General features: G+C 35.8%; 1 protein-coding gene across 3 annotated transcripts in view; it reads right to left on the reverse strand.

The window, feature by feature from the left end:
• Positions 1-11,908: 11,908 nt before the first annotated feature.
• Positions 11,909-19,235, reverse strand: part of Alg5 (ALG5 dolichyl-phosphate beta-glucosyltransferase) — a 52,784-nt gene continuing 45,457 nt past the window's right edge. For all 3 annotated transcript variants that reach the window (XM_047552286.1, XM_047552287.1, XM_047552288.1), the window contains 2 exons: positions 14,733-14,818; positions 11,909-12,115 (listed from right to left, as the gene is read on the reverse strand). In XM_047552286.1, the coding sequence (XP_047408242.1) occupies positions 12,000-12,115; positions 14,733-14,818 (202 nt within the window). In that variant the 3' untranslated portion in view covers positions 11,909-11,999. The remainder of the gene's footprint in view (positions 12,116-14,732; positions 14,819-19,235) is intronic.

Here is a 19,235-nt window from a genome sequence, read left to right on the forward strand (position 1 = left end):
AGAATGGGAAATACGTCTGGTTTTGTTTTTATTTCCAACAGCTAGAGCAGTGCCTGGCATATGTAAATGTTAATTGACTACTTGTTAATTATATGAAGATTTTTCTAGAAATGAAAGGGAGAGAATGGTCCTGAGCTTGGATTCACAGCACCTAGCAATGCAGGCGAAAGCAATGCCTACCTCTGGTCTTGGAAAACTGACAGCTTTGTGGGGATGGGGTGGCGGATGACTTGGAGGTGGTTTGTGGTCACAAGCAGAAGTGGCAGGCATGTTAAGGAGGAGAGAGAAGCATGAGCCACAAAACTTATTTCTACAGTAAGGACTGAACCAAGGTTTATTCATATTTTTATGCAGGATCTAATTATTCTATGGTCTGTGTGGCACACACTCAAGTCCAGTTATAAAGTTCTTCTTAAAGTTTAAATTGTTTATTTTGATATACTTTGTATGGGTTATGAGGGGGATATTTGATTTTGTGGTATCCGATCTCCATAGAACTAAACAGACTCCATTTTCGTTGTTGTTGTTAATGAATAGTAAACCTTTGTTTCTTAATTAAAGATAAATTTAATTTTGATGGGAACTGTGCAATACTTTCTGAAATAAAGGGCAAGATCCCACAGTATCATAGAATTATAGTTGGTTTACTACTATAATAATTGGAAATCCAAGCCATTAGTTTAAAGTCAAGCTTTTACTCTTGATTCAAATTAGTTAGGAAAAGTCTCTCCTTTTGCTTTAAAAGACCAGTTGAGACCCTTAAACCAGTGAGGCCCCTGCCTATGTGCTGCCTCACTGAGGCATTCTAATTTCTCACCAGTAATTAGGTGGTGAGTGATTACCTTTTGAGATTCTCTGTAGAATTACCATCTTTATACACTTTGGTCCACACATTGCTCTTTAATTTATCTTTGATTATAGAATTCTAGGAGAAATTAAAAGATATCAAAACATTAAATGAGATATAAAATACTAATAAAAGGATCTCTAAAAGCAATTTCTATATAATAAAATGTTTCATGTTCATACCGAATTTTATACATTTAATCAGTAAACCAAATCATTTTTGTTTCCTCTTGATGATGACTTTCTATGTTCACGTATATTCAACAAATATTTTAAAAACTTGTTTTGAGACAGTCCTGGGGATAGAACCCTGGTCCCTGGCCATGATAGGCAAGCAGCCTACCATGGACCCCATCTGCAGCCCTATTTAATGACTCAGCTTGCTTTTAGGCATCTATTGATAGAAGGGATACAAAATTTTAGGACGAATAAGATCAAGACCTCTGTTATATATTATGGTAACTAGAGTTAATAACAATTTACTTTTGAAAATTGCTGAATCAATCTTCAGTGTTCTTGCCACACACACACAAGTGAGGTAATGAACATTTTAATAGCTTGATTTGGCCACTGTACAATATACCTAAATAAAAGCTGTGAATATACACCATGAATATATACGATTTTTATTAATTAGTCAATTTAAAAATAAATAGAAGACTGGAGAGGTCACTCAGTAGTAGACTGCTTAACTAGCGTGTACAAGGCCCAGTTTTGCATCACAGAAAATAAATAATAGAAGTTTGGAGGTATAGCTTAGAAGCAGAGTGCTTTCCTAGCATGTAAGAAGCTCTGGGCTCATCAGCACTGCAAAACAAAAATAAAAAGTAAAATAAGTAAAGAAAGTAGTTTGACAAAGAAGAAAACAGATATGGATACTTAATTCTTCCTTAGTTTTTCATTTCTTCTTTAAAGAGAAATTTGGGTAGAGAAAGTCTTTTTAAATTACCTTTAGAATAAGGTAGGTCATAAGCAAATGAATATAATAAAATATTCTATATTTCCCAAATACCACAATATTCTGATACGTGGATGTGTATCATCCTACATTTTCATAAAATTATAGTTTTTTAAAAATATATTTTTAGATGTTCATGGACCTTTATTTTATTATTTACATGCGGTGCCTCACATATGCTAGGCAAGTACTCTACCACTGAGTCATAACCCCAGCTCCAAAATTTTAGTTTTTAAAGCTGAAGGTCATCTTACTTCATTTGATACTCACAGTTACCCTGGGGGAAGGAAGCAATGTAATATTTTCCTCTTACCACTTCATGGATAAGAAGGCTGGGATGCACACTACCTTTATCACTGAAGAAAAATTCACATGACTCACCAAAACAGTATCTGGGGCTGGGGATATAGCTCAGTTGGTAGAGTGCTTGCCTTGCAAACACAAGGCCCTGGGTTCAAATCCCCAGCACCACAAAAAAAACAAACAAACAAACAAACAAACAAACCTATCTGTCCACAATATCTGTTGTCTGTCCAGAGGGAAAAAAATGATACCCAAGAGATCTTATATTTTTTAATGAAATTAAATTTTCTAATCCGTGTTTTCTATAAAAAAATAAATAAAATTCTATTTTTGTTGGAAGCATCTTTTATAAAATTAACATAAAAATGTTGAGTGCATAATGTGATTGCAGCTAAATTCAGCTATCATGTACTTATTAACAATCAGAAAGATGAATAGGTAGGTATTCAAGTAACAGTATTTCTCAAAGTTGATTAAATGGAAGTTTTTCAAATTTAAATTCTCAGTTCACTTTTCTCTTTACATATGGGAAGATAAAAGTAATCATAGCTGGAAATATTAATGAGCCCCAGTTTCACTCTGCCTACTTCCAAGGTGGTATTCGTGACAATTCTGGTGCCTTCTGATTAAGCCTGAATGATTTTTCTAATACTTCTTTTATTTTGAAAAAGATGAGTTGGTACTACTTGCATGTATAATGTACTGATTCTCCCACAGTGGGGTCACAGCTCCCCAACTGTGATGCAGGAGTCTGCCCTGGAATCATGAGACGTCTTCCAGTGTTCAAACTCACTTCTATCATAAGAAGACTAGGACTTCTACATTTTAAATTTTTATAAAATTCCTGAAATAAAACTAGCAGTAATTGCAGCTTTAAGCCTTTGCCTCTTTTTTTTTTTTTTTTTTTTGTTGGTACCATGGATTGAACCCCAAACAGCCTCATACCATAGACAAAGTGCTCTACCACTGAGCTTGCATCCCAACCCTTTTGTAATTTTATATTTTGAGAGAGGGTCTTGCTAAGTGACCCAAACTTGCTTCAAACTTGTGATCCTCCTGCCTCAGCCTCTTGAGTAGCTGGGATTCCAGGTGTGTGCCTCACCACTTGACTTCTTTTAATTTAATTTTTTATTGATGTAGATTCGTATGTACTAGGAACTAAATGTTTGTGCCTCCTTAAAATATTTATGTTAGCTGGGCATGGTGGTGCACACCTATAGCCCCAGCTTTTCTGGTGATAGAGGCAGGAGGATTGCAAGTTCAAGGCCAGCTGGGGCAATTTATCTAGACCCTATCTCAAAATAAAACAAAAAAAAAAAAAAAAAAAAAAAGGACTGGGGGATAGCTCAGTGGTAGAGTGCCTCTGAGTTCATAATCAAAACAAAACAAAAAAAACTATGCTAAAATTCTGACACCAAAGATACGGCTTTGGGAAGTGTGTTGTAGGTTGGATCTGGAATGTTACTCAAAGGCCCGTGTGTTGAAGGCGTGGTCCTCACTACAGCAATATTAAAAGGTGAGATTTTGGAGAAGTGATTGAATCATGAGGGCTCTGGCCTTATTAATGGATTAATAATTGAATGGGCCATTGGGAGCCGATGGAAACTGTGGTAGGTGGGCAGAAATTGGAGGAAGTAGGTCACTGGGGGTATGCTGTAGAAGGGTTCACCTTGTCCCTGGCCCTCCCTCCTTCTGTCCCTCCCTGTCTCTCTCTGCTTCCCCACCATCATGAGGTAAGCAGCTTTGTTCTGCCACCCGCTTCCACCATGATGTTCTGCCTCCCACAGGCCAGAAACAGTGGAGCCAGCCAACTGTGGACTCATGCTTTTGATTATTTTTAAGTGGATCATTTATGTCTTTATATTCACTGTTAAGTTTTAAGAGATCTTTGTATCACTGACATAGTAGACCCTTGTTGGATATGTGGTTTTTCAGTATTTTCTCACTCTTGTGTCTTTTCATCCTCTTCACAGGGTCTTTTGTAGAGCATCAGACTTAAATTTGAGTTCAATATATTTTCACTTTTATTTATTGTGTTTTTTGTTGTATAGTCCAAAAACTCTAGGACTAGCTATGGATCCGAAGATTTTCTCTTGCTTTTGTTTCTACAAGTATGACCTTTGGCACATAAGCCTGATTCATTTTGAGTTAAGTTTTGTATAAGGTGTGAGACAAGTTGAGATTGATTTTTTTGGCTATGAATGTCCAACTGCTCCAGTACCAATTGCTATAAAAGACTGTTTCCTTGCCAAATTACTATTGTACCTTCCTCTAAAATTAGGTGGGCATACTTGTATGGGCCTATTTCTGGATCCTCTGTTCTTTCCAGTGATGTGTGTCTGACCTCCACTGATACTACAGTCTTAATTGCTACAGCTGTGTAATAAGTTCTGAAGTCGAATAGATCTGTCCCTTCTACTTTGTTCTTATTTCTAAAAAATCATTTTAGCTATATTAGTTCCTTTACTTTTACTTTACTTTTCCATATACATTTTAGAAAAATACTGTCAACATCTACTAAACATCTTGCTGGAATTTTGATGGAAATCGCTTTGGGGAAGCATTGGCATTTTTACTATGTCATATCTTGCAATCCATGAAACATGGTATATGCTAGTCTCCATTTATTTAGATCTTCTTTGATTTATCAGCATTGTATAGTTTTCTGTACATGTATCCTGTAAGATTCACACCTAAATAAGTCATTTTAATTGATATTGCATTTTTAATTCAGTGGCCAGAGTTCACTGCTAGTATCTAGAAATACATTTTTGTATACTTATCTGTAACTTTGTCCCTCTCATTTATTAGTTCTATAAGTGTTTTATTGGAAATATATTAGAATTTTTTGTGTAAATAGTAATATTTTCTACAAATATGGAGTTTCATTTCTTCTTTCTACTCTGTGTGCCTTTAATTCCTCTTCTTGACTTCTTACATTGACTAGAATGCCCAGTACTAAATTTAATAGGAGTGGGAAGAGTGAACATCTTCACATTATTCATGATCTTAGAGGAAAGTATTTGTTTTTTGACTATGAAGTATGATGTTTTTTGTAGATTTTATGTACACACACTTTTTCAAGTTGAAGAATTTCCCCTGTACTTCATTTGAAAATTGTTGTGCCATTGACCTCCATGATTTCTGATGATAAATTCATTGCTGTTTTAATAATTTTTCCTCTATAAATAAGATGTCCTTTTTTCTTTCTGACTGCTTTCAAGAATTCTTCAGATTTTCAGGAATATAAATATGATGCATGGCTAACTCTGAGTTGATCCTGTAAAGATGTGAATCTATAGGTTTATGTCTCTTGCCAAGTCTGAGAAGTTATTGCTTCAAGTATGCTTTTGACCCTTCCAGGGATTCTGATTACACAAATGTTAGATATTTTTACAGCCCCACAGGTTTCTAATATTCTGCTTTATTTTTTTCCATTGAATTTTCTCTTTGTTGCCAAGCACAAGGGTGCACACCTATCATCCCAGCAACTCCGAAGGCCGAGGTAGGAGGATTACAAGTTTGAAGCCAGCCTCAGCAACTAAGTGAGTCTTTAAGTACCTTAGCAAGACCCTGTCTCAAAATAAAAATTAGAAAAAGGTTTGGGGGTGCTGGGGATATAGCTCAGTTGAGCTATATATAGCTCAGTAGAGTGCTTGCTTAACATGTACAAAGCCCTGGCTTCAGTTCCCAGCACCACCAAAAAAAAAAAAAAAAAAAAAAAAAGGTCTGGGGGATGTGGCTCAGTGGTTAAGTGTCCTTGGGTTCAATGCCTGGTATAAAAACAATATTTTTTTTTCTCTTTGTTGGTCAGATTGTTCTGCTGCCCAACTTGCTGCTTCTTTCCTTTCTCCCTTCCATTCTACTCTTCAGCCCATCCATTGAGATTTTTCAGTTTTCAGTTCTAAAATTTTCTTTTGGTTCTTCTTTATATCTTCTGTTGTTATGCTGAAACTTTCTCTTTGCTGATGCTTTCTTTGTTTCAAAACATTTCAAAGGGGTGTGGGTGTAGTTTAGTGGTAGAGAATTTGGCTGGCATGCATGCATGCGTCTCTGGGTTTGATCCCTGGCACCATAAAAATGAATAAATAAATAAATAATAGTCAATGTAAAAGGGTTGCTTTAAAATGTTTGTTAGATATTCCTAATACCTTAGTGATGTCAGCATTAGCATCTATTTATTGTTTTCCTCCCTTCATTCAAGGTGAGATTTTTCTGATTCTTAGTTTGATGAGTGACTTTCTTTTGAAATCTGGACTTTTTTATGATGGTCTGAGACTCTGGATCTTTTTTTGCGGGGGTGGTACTAGGGATTGAACTGAGGGCACTCAACCACTGAGTCACGTTCCCAGTTCTATTTTGTATTTTATTTAGAGATAGGGTCTCAGTGAGTTGCTTAGCGCCTGGCCTTTGCTGAGGCTGGCTTTGAACTCATGATCCTGCCTCAGCCTCCCAAGCTGCTGGGGTTACAGGCATGCTCTGGTCGAGACTCTGGATCGTAAACCTGTTTTAGCTGACTTTTTCTGACAGTACTCCAGCCGGGGAAGGGGAGCATCACCCTGCTGTTGCCAGGTGGGAGTTGTGAGTACACAGCTCCTCCACTCAGCCCCTCCACTCAGCCCAGGCTGACAACGAAGAGCAGGGTTCTGTGTATTGCTGTTGGGCAGGGGTGGGAGATCTGCTTACCATACAGCCTTTGCCACCATGGTTACCTCATTATACTGGTAACAAGACCTCTCTGACACATGACTGACTCTACTAGCTTCCTCTGACACCACCTCGGTGGGCCAGGGGTGGATCTCCTTGTATTGTGGGTTGAGCGCAGAAGCCCAGACTTCTCTGGTGGTCTCTGATATCTTACTGGTGGAGGACCCATTACAGTGTGGAGATGAAAGTCCTGCTCTCTACTTGGTCTTTTCTGACATCACCCTGGAAGGAGTATTTGATACCTGATTATAGCCTCATGGAGATTTGAGTCTAGTCTCCTAACTCAGCCTTAACCAGAGTCAGTGAAGTTGGGGGCCACCATTTTTCCATCGTATTTGATTGGAGTGGAGCCATTATTGCCCAAAAGTTTTGTCGAGACAGATGTAGTGGCGGGTGTCTATAACCTCAGCTACTTGGGAGGCTGAGGCAGGAGGATCACAAGTTTGAGGACAGCCTGGGCAACTTAGACCCTGTCTCAAAATAAAAAAGACTCAGGGTAAAGCGGCCCTGTGTTCAATCCCCAGTACTGCAACAAACAAACAAACAACGAGCACATTTTCTGCCTTACTAGCCTGCCCCTTTCTTGACTCTTTGGCAAGAGAGTCATTTGTTGGGAATTTTTCGAGTCTGTGTTCATTGGCTTTTCCAAGTTTCTAACTTCAGTTCCAAGTCTGGAGCATTTGAGATGAAAAGAAAATCCAAGGAGTTCACCTTCATGTTGTTCCTTGAGTCTCTCAAGATCAGTAGATTGCCCTCTTCTTAGTATTTGATAGTATAACTATGTTTGTCTTATAAATAATGTCCATTATTTTCAGCTGTATTTAGCAGGAGGAAAAGGGAGAAGTAGATCTACTCCATCTTCCCAGAAGTGGAAGTCCTTACTTTACTTTCTTTGGTCATTGTATCATTGTTCAGATTCAGCTGGCCCTTTCACTAAAATTCCTGGGAAAATATTTCTACAGATCTTAAGGAATGCAATGCAAAATATAAACAAGTAGGATTGCTGTTTTATTTCAGAAGAATGACAAAGGCCAAACGGAACTGAGACAATATAAACTATCTTCGTAGATGGATGGAGGTGAATCTACTTTCACTGAAGTTGTGCATTGTGCATGGAGAGTTCCATAGGGATACAAAAATTTAGGGGAAAATTTTCCTTATTTTGCACTACAAAAATTCATCCCTTTTCAGAATGTATCTGGTGCCTTGAACTAATCTTACTTGCATTGCTATTTAAATGTTTTAATATTTTCTTTCTTTCTAAGACTACATTAGGGTGACACCTTGTGTAATGTAGTGCTATTGGGCACTCGGTATGTACTCACTAGGTGTGTAAAAGAATGGCTGATTTGTACTTGACAGTGTATACAGTAGTCCTCCAACCCCACAATTTCACATTCTGCCATCAACCACAGTTAATCTGAACCATGGGTCACATCATCACAAGAAGATATTTTGAGACAGAGTGCATATTTACATAACCTTTATTATAGTCTGTTGTTATAATTCATCTATTTTATTGTTGCTAATCTTTTACCATATCTACCGTATTTATTTATTTTGCGAGGGTTACTGGGGATTGAACTCAGGGGCACTCAACCACTGTGGCACAACTCCAGCCCTATTTTGTATTTTCAGAGAGGGACTCACTGAGTTGCTTAGCACCTCACTGTTGCTGAGGCTGGCTTTGAACTCACTATCCTTCTGTCTCAGCCTCCCAAGCCACTGGGATCACAGGCATGCACCACCACACTTAATTTACAAATTAAAGTTTACTATTGGTATGTTTGCACAGGAAAAAACATAGCATTTGTCCTACTACCTGGTTTCAGGTATCCACTGTGGGTCCTGGCGCATATTCTTTGCAGATAAGTGGGGCCTGGTGTACTGTTATATCAAGAATTTTTACTTTGCCTAGTTTTATTTTGGAGGACTTGAATAAATTCACAACTCTGGACAGGAGGGCATATTTCGTAGTCAAAATGCTTTGTAGACTTTTGGGACCTGGATCTGGCTGTTCCTGCTGTGATGGTAGAATTATCAGCAATGACATTCACCCATCCTCCACGTACATATATCTTGCTACTGTAGAAATTCATGAGTTGGGGAAACAGAAAACCCTTATTTGTTTAGGAGGATTTTAAAAATATATATATATTTTTACTTGTAGGTAGACACAATAACCATACTTACTTTTATGTGGTGCTGAGGATTGAACCCAGAGCCTCACAGGTGCCAGGCAAGTGCACTACCACTAAGCCACAACCCGGCCCTGGAGGATTTCTGAGGTGTGTTGTGATAGCACTGAGGTAAAGCCCTCTGCTGTTCTTGTCTTTTTCTCTGCTCTCAATCCTATCAGAACACAGATAGGCTCAAATCTAGTAAGGTATTGGGCTTTATGACCCTTAAAATACTGACTGGAATTATACTTCAAAACCAGGGAATCACAAATTATCACTTCTTATTGGATTAACAAAATAATTTATTAATTGTGGATTTGATACTTTTTTTGAGATTTGCATAAAAACAATGCTATCCACTAGACTGCTCCTTCAGGAGATTTAGCTGTCAATATAATGTATAACCTCATTTATATAATTTTTTTTTTGACAAATGAATTGAAATGCTGGCATTATTTAGCCATTTAGGAAACCTTTATTGAGCAATCACAATTTAGGATGCTCTGGAGACATACAAAATAAATGGCAAGGTTTCTGCTCCTAAGGAAATAACTCAATAAAGAAAATGGAAAATAGGACTGGAGAATCAACTATAAATGGTAGAAGTACAAAACTTTGTGGAGATAGAAAATTAGAGATGTCAAGAGACATTTTGGTCTAGATGTGACCTCAAGTCAAATAAACATATAAATATTCTATAAGAACAAGTCAGAAAGCACAAAGAAATAGTTGCCTGATTACAATGAGATTATATTCTCAATTTCAGTCATGCTCTTTTGTTTCCTATTTCTTAAATCAGTACAACTACTGGCTAGCCATGTACTCTTGGGCAGATTATTTATCTAAGTCTTCTTCTTCATTAGTGTGGGTAGTTACACTTGCATGATGAAGTTGTATTTGATCAGATTTAACTAAATGCATTATTACCATTCCTTACACATATTAAAAGGATAATAGCTGGTATTTTTGCTATTGCTGCTTATTATTTTTGTTAGCAGCTTCTGTAAATTAAATGAAACTATTTTTTTCTCTCAGATTCTGTATCATGTTCTTAGCTTATCTGTGCTTAGAAAAGAAAGTTGGTATCCAGGTTATCAGAAACCTTCAATAGTGCTCGTGGATGAACTGCATAAAAAGTATTGATACTTTCCTCCAAAATCCCTTATTATGCTGCAAAATATGCAATTTCCACTGGCTTACCAAGAGCAATAACTAATCATTTCATTACCTTACAGTTTGAGGATCTTATTTTTGGCTCAAGGTTTATACTTTAAATTCATATAAATGCTCATGGTCATTTTTTTCTATTAGCTTTCTATTATTTCTACTTACATAAGCTTCTTGTTCATTTAAGTAACTTAAATGCTCTCAAAATCTGGTAGTAAATAAAGTTTATTCATTTAACCATTATTGTTTATATATGCTAAGCACTGTGTTGGGGATATTAATTTATGTGATATATGACTTTTATTTTCAGTTTATTGTCTGCTGCAGGTGTGATATCACTGGTGTTCAAAGTACTAGAGTCATTTTTAATTAATTTACTCTCCCACTTAAGACTTACTTTAAAATGTTTAATGCAACTTCGTACATATATAATCTCCAATTTCCAAATCTTCTGAAATTGAAGTTATAGCATAATCATTAACAAGTGTAGGTTCTGGATCCAGACTATGTGGGTTAGAACTATGACTCCACTATTTCGTGTGTGACCTTGGACAAATACTTGCTTATGCCTGTTTCTTATTTTGTTAAGGTTAGATGAGTCATTATATACCAAGTGCTTAGAACAGTGGCTGGCATACAGTTAGCATTCATCAAATGTTAGGTATTGTGTTAATCAGCTTTCTGTTGCTGTAACAAATACATAAGATAAATCACTTAAAAGAAAGAAAGGTTATTTTGGCTGGGTTTCAGTTCATGGTTAGTTGGGCTTGTTGCTTTTGGGCCTGTGGTAGCATAGCATGTTATGGCAGGAATGCATGGTAGATCAAACTGTTCATCTCATGGCAGCTGGGAAGGGAAGAGAGAGAGAGAGAAGGGGCCAAGGTTACAATATCCCCTTCAAGGCCAGTTAACTTCCAAGGTACTTAATATTCTTCCACTAGGCCTGTTTCCTAAAGGGTCCATCTCCCAGTAGCACTGAAGGCTGGGGATCAAGCCCTCAATACTTAGGTCTTGGGGTACACTTCAAATTCAAACTATAGCATATAATTATTATTACTATTATCATCTTATTTCTCTAGGATGTCAGAAATAATCTAATTCTGATTTTTTTGAGGTTCATTATTTTATAATTGCTACTAGTCCTTATAGTATCTCAAAGACAGAGGCTTCTGGCATTAAGTAAATATATTTATTGATATTTTTAAAACTTTAACTTTTCAATAAGAATTTCTAAATTACATGAACTCAAGAGGGAAATATGTAGAAGGTGAGACAGAGAGTACAATATATTTAAATAAAATTGGGAGGAAGAGAAATAAGACTGTCTTAGATGTGGATACCTTCCTAAGTGGTGACTGAGTCTATATTCTTACCTTTAACATAATTCCCAAGAGTTTTCATGGGTTGAAATATGGGCTTTTCTGATATGGTTAAGTTTTTGTATATTTAAACTCATATACCAACTTCATTTTTAAATGTCTGAAAACTATTACTGAATGTGATTTATATTAAGTTAATAAGAATTATGTAGGCACTTCAGAGTAAGAATCATTACTTCTGTCTTCTTAAAATTACATTTTGCATAATTATAATGACAAGTAGCCTAAATTTTAAAAAATTGTTAAAGGAAAAGAAAATCTGACTTCTGACTCAAACATCTTTTTTAAAAAAAAAAAATTCTGCCCCAAGTATAAAATTTTTTACATATGGTAGTTCTTTTAAAATCATCCAAAACCAGACAATGACAATAGGTTTATCCCAGCTTTATTTAAAATTTAATTTCAATTGAAATAATGTGACACTGATATATAAGAATACAATCAAAGATCTCAAACAATCTAATTCACTTTCCTAGTTTGCTTAAGCCTCCAGGCACCAGTCAAATATCGAAGTCGTATAAAAAGTAGGTCCTTGCCCATTTGTAGCCAGCTCCAAAATGGAACTAATTTAGAACCTGCAATTTAAACAAATTAAAATAAGCTTAAACTTAGGAAATAAACTAGGATAATAAGCTTTAAACTGTATCCTAGAAGTCAGTCTACATGATTGTTATGAGCTTTTAATACTGTAATTTTATTTAAATCTTGGCCAAAAATTTTTAAAATTTCAATAGGAAAGGAGGGACTGTGTCTGAAAAGGGTTCCAGCAACACATAGTATAAAAACTGCTCACTGAGTGCTGCTTAATGAAAAATAATACTTTCATACAAAGTAACAGAAAATAAAGCATAATGGATCAATATTATTATCTCTATACATGACCCAACTTTTTCTCCTTTTGGTACTGGGGGTTGAAAACAGGTTTTTGTACATGCTAGGCCAGTGCTCTACCACTAAGCTACATCCTCAGTTCTATGATCCAGTCTAAATGATGAAAAAGAAAGCGTGTGATTGAACTCAAACCATTTGGTCCAGACTTCTTTGTCTCAGGCTACTCCAGAATACCAATCTAATTACGTGTCTGATCCATTTTCCACAGTGGATTCTTACAAGCCTTACTTGTACTATGCCTGCAGGTAAGTGAATGTCTATCAAGAGGAAGGTTTAAGATTTCATTACCATTTTAATTATATTTTATCCTCAAAGAAAATATTTTTCACTACTCTGAATTTATATAACAACTTTCTTTAGAAAACACCACCAACAAAGGACTTTTTAGACATTGGTGTTATACTTTATTATTAACAAGGGGACAAATATTATCTTCATTCCACAGATGAGGAAGCTGAGATAGCTACAACTCATATTATGATGCAATTGTCTCTGTAATGCAAATGAGCAAATGTCAAAAAATATGAAAAATATTTTTACTTTTCCCTATTTCACATTCCTAAAGAGTCTATTTTGGGCCTAGACTAGCACAAAGAAGTCAACAGAGTTGACCTGCTTCCCAATCCAGTGCAGGCAAATAATGGTGGAGATAGTTAAATTTCTATAAACTTTGTTTGACTCAACAAGATACCAAGGGTTTGAATCCTTTTAGACTACATAGTTTGTGTAATCTCATGACTAATTTTTAACTTTTTTCTGTTCTAAACTGGGGTTAGAGAGCAATAATGGCAATACAATAATGGTTTATTATAACCATAACTCTCAAAGCTAGGACCATGTGCACACAGGGGAAAAGTGGACTTTGAAAGAAGTCTCCAGCTGATGGACAGGATATGGGAAAAAAGGAACACTTTTACATTGTTGGTGAGATTGTAAATTAGTGCAACTACTATGGAAATTAGTCTGGAGGTTCCTCAAAATACTAGGCATGGAACCACCATATGGCCCAGCTATACCACTCATTGCTATTTAGCCTAAAGAATTAAAGTCATCATACTTTAGACACGTGCATACCCATGTTCACAGTAGCACAATTCACAATAGCCAAACTATGGAACCAGCCTAGATGTTCATTAGCAGATAAATGGACAAAGAAAATGTGGTATAAATGTATACCACATTTTAGTAGATATTCAATAAATTTTATATTTATATATTAAACATGGAGTTTTATTCGGCTATAAAAAAGAATGAAATTCTGTCATTTTCAGGAAAATGGATAGAACTTGAGAGCATGATGTTAAGTGAAGTAAGCCAAATGCAGAAAGTCAAGGGTCATGTTTTCTCTCACATGTGGAAGTTAGAAAAAAAGGGAAAAAATAGTATGCAGGGATCTCATGAAAGTAGAAGGAAGACCAGTGTAGTAGATAAAAGGGAGCAGGGGGAGGGAGATGGGGGAGAAAAAGGGAGGTATTAGGGAATGATACTGACCAAACTATATTGCTAGCAGTGCTATATGCGTGTACAAATATGTAACAATGAATCCCACTATTATATATATTTATATATATAATACATATGGAAAAAAAGAAAAAGACTCCAGCTGGTAATACTAATTGTTCTCCCACCAAGAAATATTGTATGTTCACTCTAAGGTAAGCAAAGGAGAAAACTAGAATATATTTTAAATTCTATATAGCCAGAGTCAAGTTTTTCTAAATAGTAATTATTAAGATTTATGACAGATTTCAAATTATTATAGATTTTATAGCTCTTTACATTTTTGGATATATGTACAGCAATAGCAAACAGTTAAAAATGGCTCTGAATGGACTGTGGACACTTGGAGTAAAACACTTATTTCTTAATCAGCTCTGCAATAGTGGTTTGTAGTTACTCAGTATCCACAGTGACAAAATATTATAAAACAAAAAAATGGTGATGCCTATTATAGTTTATTTTAAAAGACTATAAAAAAAAGATTATCAACTTTGCTTCTAATGTCAGATTACTATGCCCTTGTCTACAGGAGGTTTTATTAAAGTTTGTTGACCAGGGTAAGAAGCTTACTGAAGACTATTAGAAGATACTGAAAATATACAGAAGGAGCAAGCCAGAGGGAGGGGATTAGTGGGCAACACTCTTAATAAACTGGCTCTCTGACTTAAGATAGCTGAGAAGGACTTGAGGCAAGGAGAGGGGAGAACTTTAGTTAGAGTCAGCTAACTTTACTGGACAGTTGTACTATTTGATGTCTCCTCTCGTCTGAGAAGATAAGCTGTAAATAAACAATAAACTCACCTTCAATTTCAGTCCAGTTGACAGCAATTTCTGTTATTGGAATCTTAAAAAACTGTGCTATGTAGAGCAGTTCTACATCAAATGCCCTGAAATAGAAAATATATCAATAAAAGATGAGTAATTTAATCTCTACCTTGGCAGGTTCTGAAGAAGCTTACAAGGCAGATATAAAGCTTACACTGTAAAACTGAGATAAGATTCACAGAAGGTCAAAAAATTGAACAATTTTCAGAAGTTCAGCAGCTTCAGAGTAAACAACACATTTAATGTCATTACTTAACAGTTAAATAAAAAATGTTGTAGCTCTATCATAGCTCAGAAACACTCAGAGGTGAAAATGGCCATGTGAGCTGCAAGTATTTGGATAATTCAATATGAAAACCACCTTTTTAAACAGTTTTTTATTATCCAGATAAAATATTTAGTTAAGATGATAAAACTATCTACAATAGTGGATTATGTCTTTAAAAGGACTATGTAAAACTTATTAACCTGTTACCTAGAATTATAGTACTTATGAAAGAAGGAAGTAGTTTCAGGTACTTAACCCTAACTTTAAAGCTAGTGGACTCAGTTCTAATGATATTCAGTAATCTGAATAACATTAAGTATGTTTCTAATGGTAGTCAGTGACTTAGTAAAGACACAAAACAACATAAAAAAGGAAGAATGAAAAGAAGATGGGGAAATAAGCATTGATAAGTTGAAGTCATTTTGTATTTAAAAAAAAAAAACCTACAGTGAAAGGGTTTATTATTACACCTTTCTCTGCTTAAACAATTTAAAATATGTAAATGTATTCATTACAAAAAATAAAAAAATAAAAATAAATAAAAAATTGCAGTTCACATTACTGTATTACAAGTGCCCAAAATTTAACTAAAATACTAAGCACTTCTGGACAGAGCCTTATACTATTAGAAGCAATGTAAGGGTTATTCTCCAACAAAGACACCTTACTTTGTTTTTGCAAATGTGGGTTTGGCAGGGTTACCATGTTTCTTTTTGTTACTTGGCTCCTGGTATAGCTATTACCTCACTAACAGATACATCTTGAAGAAAGAGTATATCGAGACCCTGTTAAACACTGCAGGTACCCAGTGTTCCCTAATAAATCTTCCTAATGTTAAAGCAATAAGAATGGAGGAAACTCACAAGAACGAAGAGGGGAGATGATAGTAAAAAAAAGTTTAGAAGTTGTAAAGTAGCTAGACAGGTTATGTGGTAACTAGAGAAATGGACAACAGCAGTGGAGAAACCTAGAAGCAGGCTAATGGGTACCAGAACTCTCCCCTTCCCCAGGCTCAGGGATCAGAGGCCTTAAAAGATGTCTGCTGGAAGGGATATAGGTGAGGCTGAAAACAGGACTCTCTTCTTCCCCTCATTCTTTCCCCTACTTGGTTCTATGAATACTGACAGCCTAACTCTTGGCTGCTAGGCAGGAGTCTGAAGGATCCCACTTTAGGGAAAAGGGCCCAGTCCAAAGGATAATAACAGGCGGGACTCTACTAGTTTAACTTGTAGTTAAATCAATCAATTAGTGAATCAGGAGCTCTTTGAATGTGCACAGCTTCCTATGGGTATTTCAGTATCATAATAAAGGCATTAGAGGAAAGATTTTAATGATAAAAAGGAAATGAAAAAATAATTGAAGGCAAGAGAACAATGCAGCAAACAAAACATTAAGGTTTTAAATAACACATTCAGAGAACTAGAGAAGATATTGTAGTCATGAAACAAGAATAGATGTTTTAGGGCTGAGGATGTAACACAAGACTCTGTGTTTAATCGGTAGTACTGGGGAAAAAAAAGATTAAAGCAGAAACGGATAGTCAAAGGAGAGCTAGATGATAAAATTGTTAGAATCTCCTCAAAAGAACTAAACTATAAAAGGGAGAATATGAAATTGCAGGATCAGCAAGGAAGTTCCACTACTATTTATTAGAGAGGACAGAGAAAACAGAGAGGAGACTGTCAAAGAAATGATTGAAGAATGTTTTTTTCATGTTCATGGACATGCCTCTTTCCATAAACAGTGCTGGGAAAACTGGATATCCATATGCAGAATGTTTAAATGCAGAGATGTTTAAATAAAAAGCATTGATAGACTACTAACTGTGCTGAAAGGTATACTGCTAAGCAAGTTGATAAAATATTTGGTAGTTCTCTTTATAGGCACAAAATAAACATAACTAGACCCTAAAGAAAAATATGAGTCTAAAATTTTAAGTGAGGTCAATACAATGTTAATGAAATCCAATATAAATAAATAAAAAGGCATGCACATAAATATAACTTTCAAAAAGAAAAAAAATCCAATACTGTTTTTTAACTTACAAAACCCAAAAAAACAAACGAATGAAAAAAATCCCAGAAACTTGCTGTCCAGTAGTGTCCAGTAGTTTGATGAGCCTACAGAGCACTTGAAATGTGATCTGAGATTGTTATAAGTTTGAAGATACAGAACATAGGAGAATACAAGACACCTCTACATTTTTTTCATAATGATTACATGCTGAAATGACAATATTTTGGATATATTATGTTAAAGTATATTATTAAAACTAATTTCATCTGTTTATTTTTACTTTTTTAATGTGGCTACAGGAAAGCTTAAAATTACTTACATTAAGCAAGTAATTAAATATTGCTTGCATTGGTATCTCATGTTTCTATTACATAATGCTGCCTAGAATAATCCTGACAGAGAAACTTCATGATTTTTTAGGTAATCAACTCTAACCTTTTATAATTCAAGGAAATAAAAGACCTTCAACAGTGAAATACAGTGTCCTTCAGTTCTAAATCCTTCCTTTCAACTACAAAGAACCAAGTTCTTTGACCCTAATTCTGGACTAGGCAGTTGTCTAGTGCAAATGGAGGACTTTATTTCCAGAATTGCTTCTTAAGTTAGACTTTCAGATTATGAAGTCTATCAACTATCAGTTTAATTTATTCTTTCAACAGAATAAAAACATATTTGAATTTGAAGATCAAATTTACATTACTTAAATTTTAATCTAGGAGAAGATTTTAAGGTATGTCTAAATAATTTTAATTCTGAGACTAGTTTCTTTAAAACAATTATTTGGGGATTACGGGCAACCAACGGCAGAAGAATTGGAAGATTAAAGTTCACTTCAGCAACTTAGTGAGACCCTAGGCAACTCAGCAAAACACTATCTCAAAAATTTAAAAAATGACTGGGATGCAGCTCAGTGGTAAAGTGCCCTGAGTTTGATCCCCAGTACAAAATAAATAATTTAAAAAATACTTTTGGGGGGATTGTGTGACATTTTTTTCAAGGGAGATCTATGTCTTTGGAAACATACAGAAAAGTGGTAGAGACTACAAAAATGAACATATACTGGAATAATTATAAAGATACCCATAAGAACTCATGACAAAATCACTAATTCTTCAGACAATATTTACTGGGCACCTATTATGTGCCAGGCACTTTCAATGGTGGAATAAATCAGTAAGTAAAATCAAATGGGATTCTTGCTCTCACAGAGTTTATGCTTTAATACAGAAAAAGAAGTATTAAATAATTACACAAATAAGAACTATAGATAATGATGGGTGACAGAAATAGAGTCCCCAGGGTATAGCAATAGCATATTATTGGGACATCTGAGTTAGTATGGAGAGAGAGGGCAGGCTGCCTGAGCAGAATGTGAAGGACAGGTTGAGAAGGAAGGTATGTGTGCATGGAGATATGGGTAGGGTCAGACTGCAGCACCTCCAAAGCCAAAGGAAGCCACTGGAGGATTTTAAACAAAAGAGGTGCTTGAACACCTTTTAAGTTCTGAAAAGGCCCTTTTGAGCTACAACCTAGTAGTCTGGGAAAGGATGGTGTTCTGAATGGTGGTGGTAAAGATGGAGAGAAAGGGAGGGACAAAAAGGAAACACCAACATGCTTTGGTTGTGTTGACTGGATACATGCAGGGGCTGAGGGAAAGCCAGGGCTGACAACAGGATTTCTAGCTTCTGTATAATAGTGCCATTTACCAAATATGGCTTGACAGCTGAGGCAAGGTCTGGGGTAGATCTATTTGGAGGAAACAGTGTACTTCAAGAGAGGGAGCAGAAGTATCAAATGTCATTAATGGGTTAGGTACGAAAATATTTAACATGAACACTGGATTTAATGTCATTGAGGTAAGAGGAATGAGAAAAAAATCTGTATTAAAGTTGGTTATTATGAGAGTGAAAGGGAAATGAGAAAACAGAGACAGTGAATACAGACCACTCTTTCAAGAAAAGTCTGGCTGTGGAAGGAGGGTGTGGGGGTAGGGGTGCTGGAGCTAGATGGGCCCGGGTAAGGGCCATGCAGGGGGCTTCGGGAAAGATGTGACAGAGAGGAAAAGCTGAACACACAAGAGAGAAAAGGAAATGAACAGGATTAGGTTTCTGAGAAGGTGGAAAAGGATGCAGAAGTGAAGGACTGGCCTAGGAGGGAGAAAAAGGGGAAATGGGGACTTTATTTTACTAAAATAA

This window comes from Sciurus carolinensis, chromosome 5 (assembly GCF_902686445.1).
Source record: "Sciurus carolinensis chromosome 5, mSciCar1.2, whole genome shotgun sequence".
NCBI lineage: Eukaryota > Metazoa > Chordata > Mammalia > Rodentia > Sciuridae > Sciurus > Sciurus carolinensis.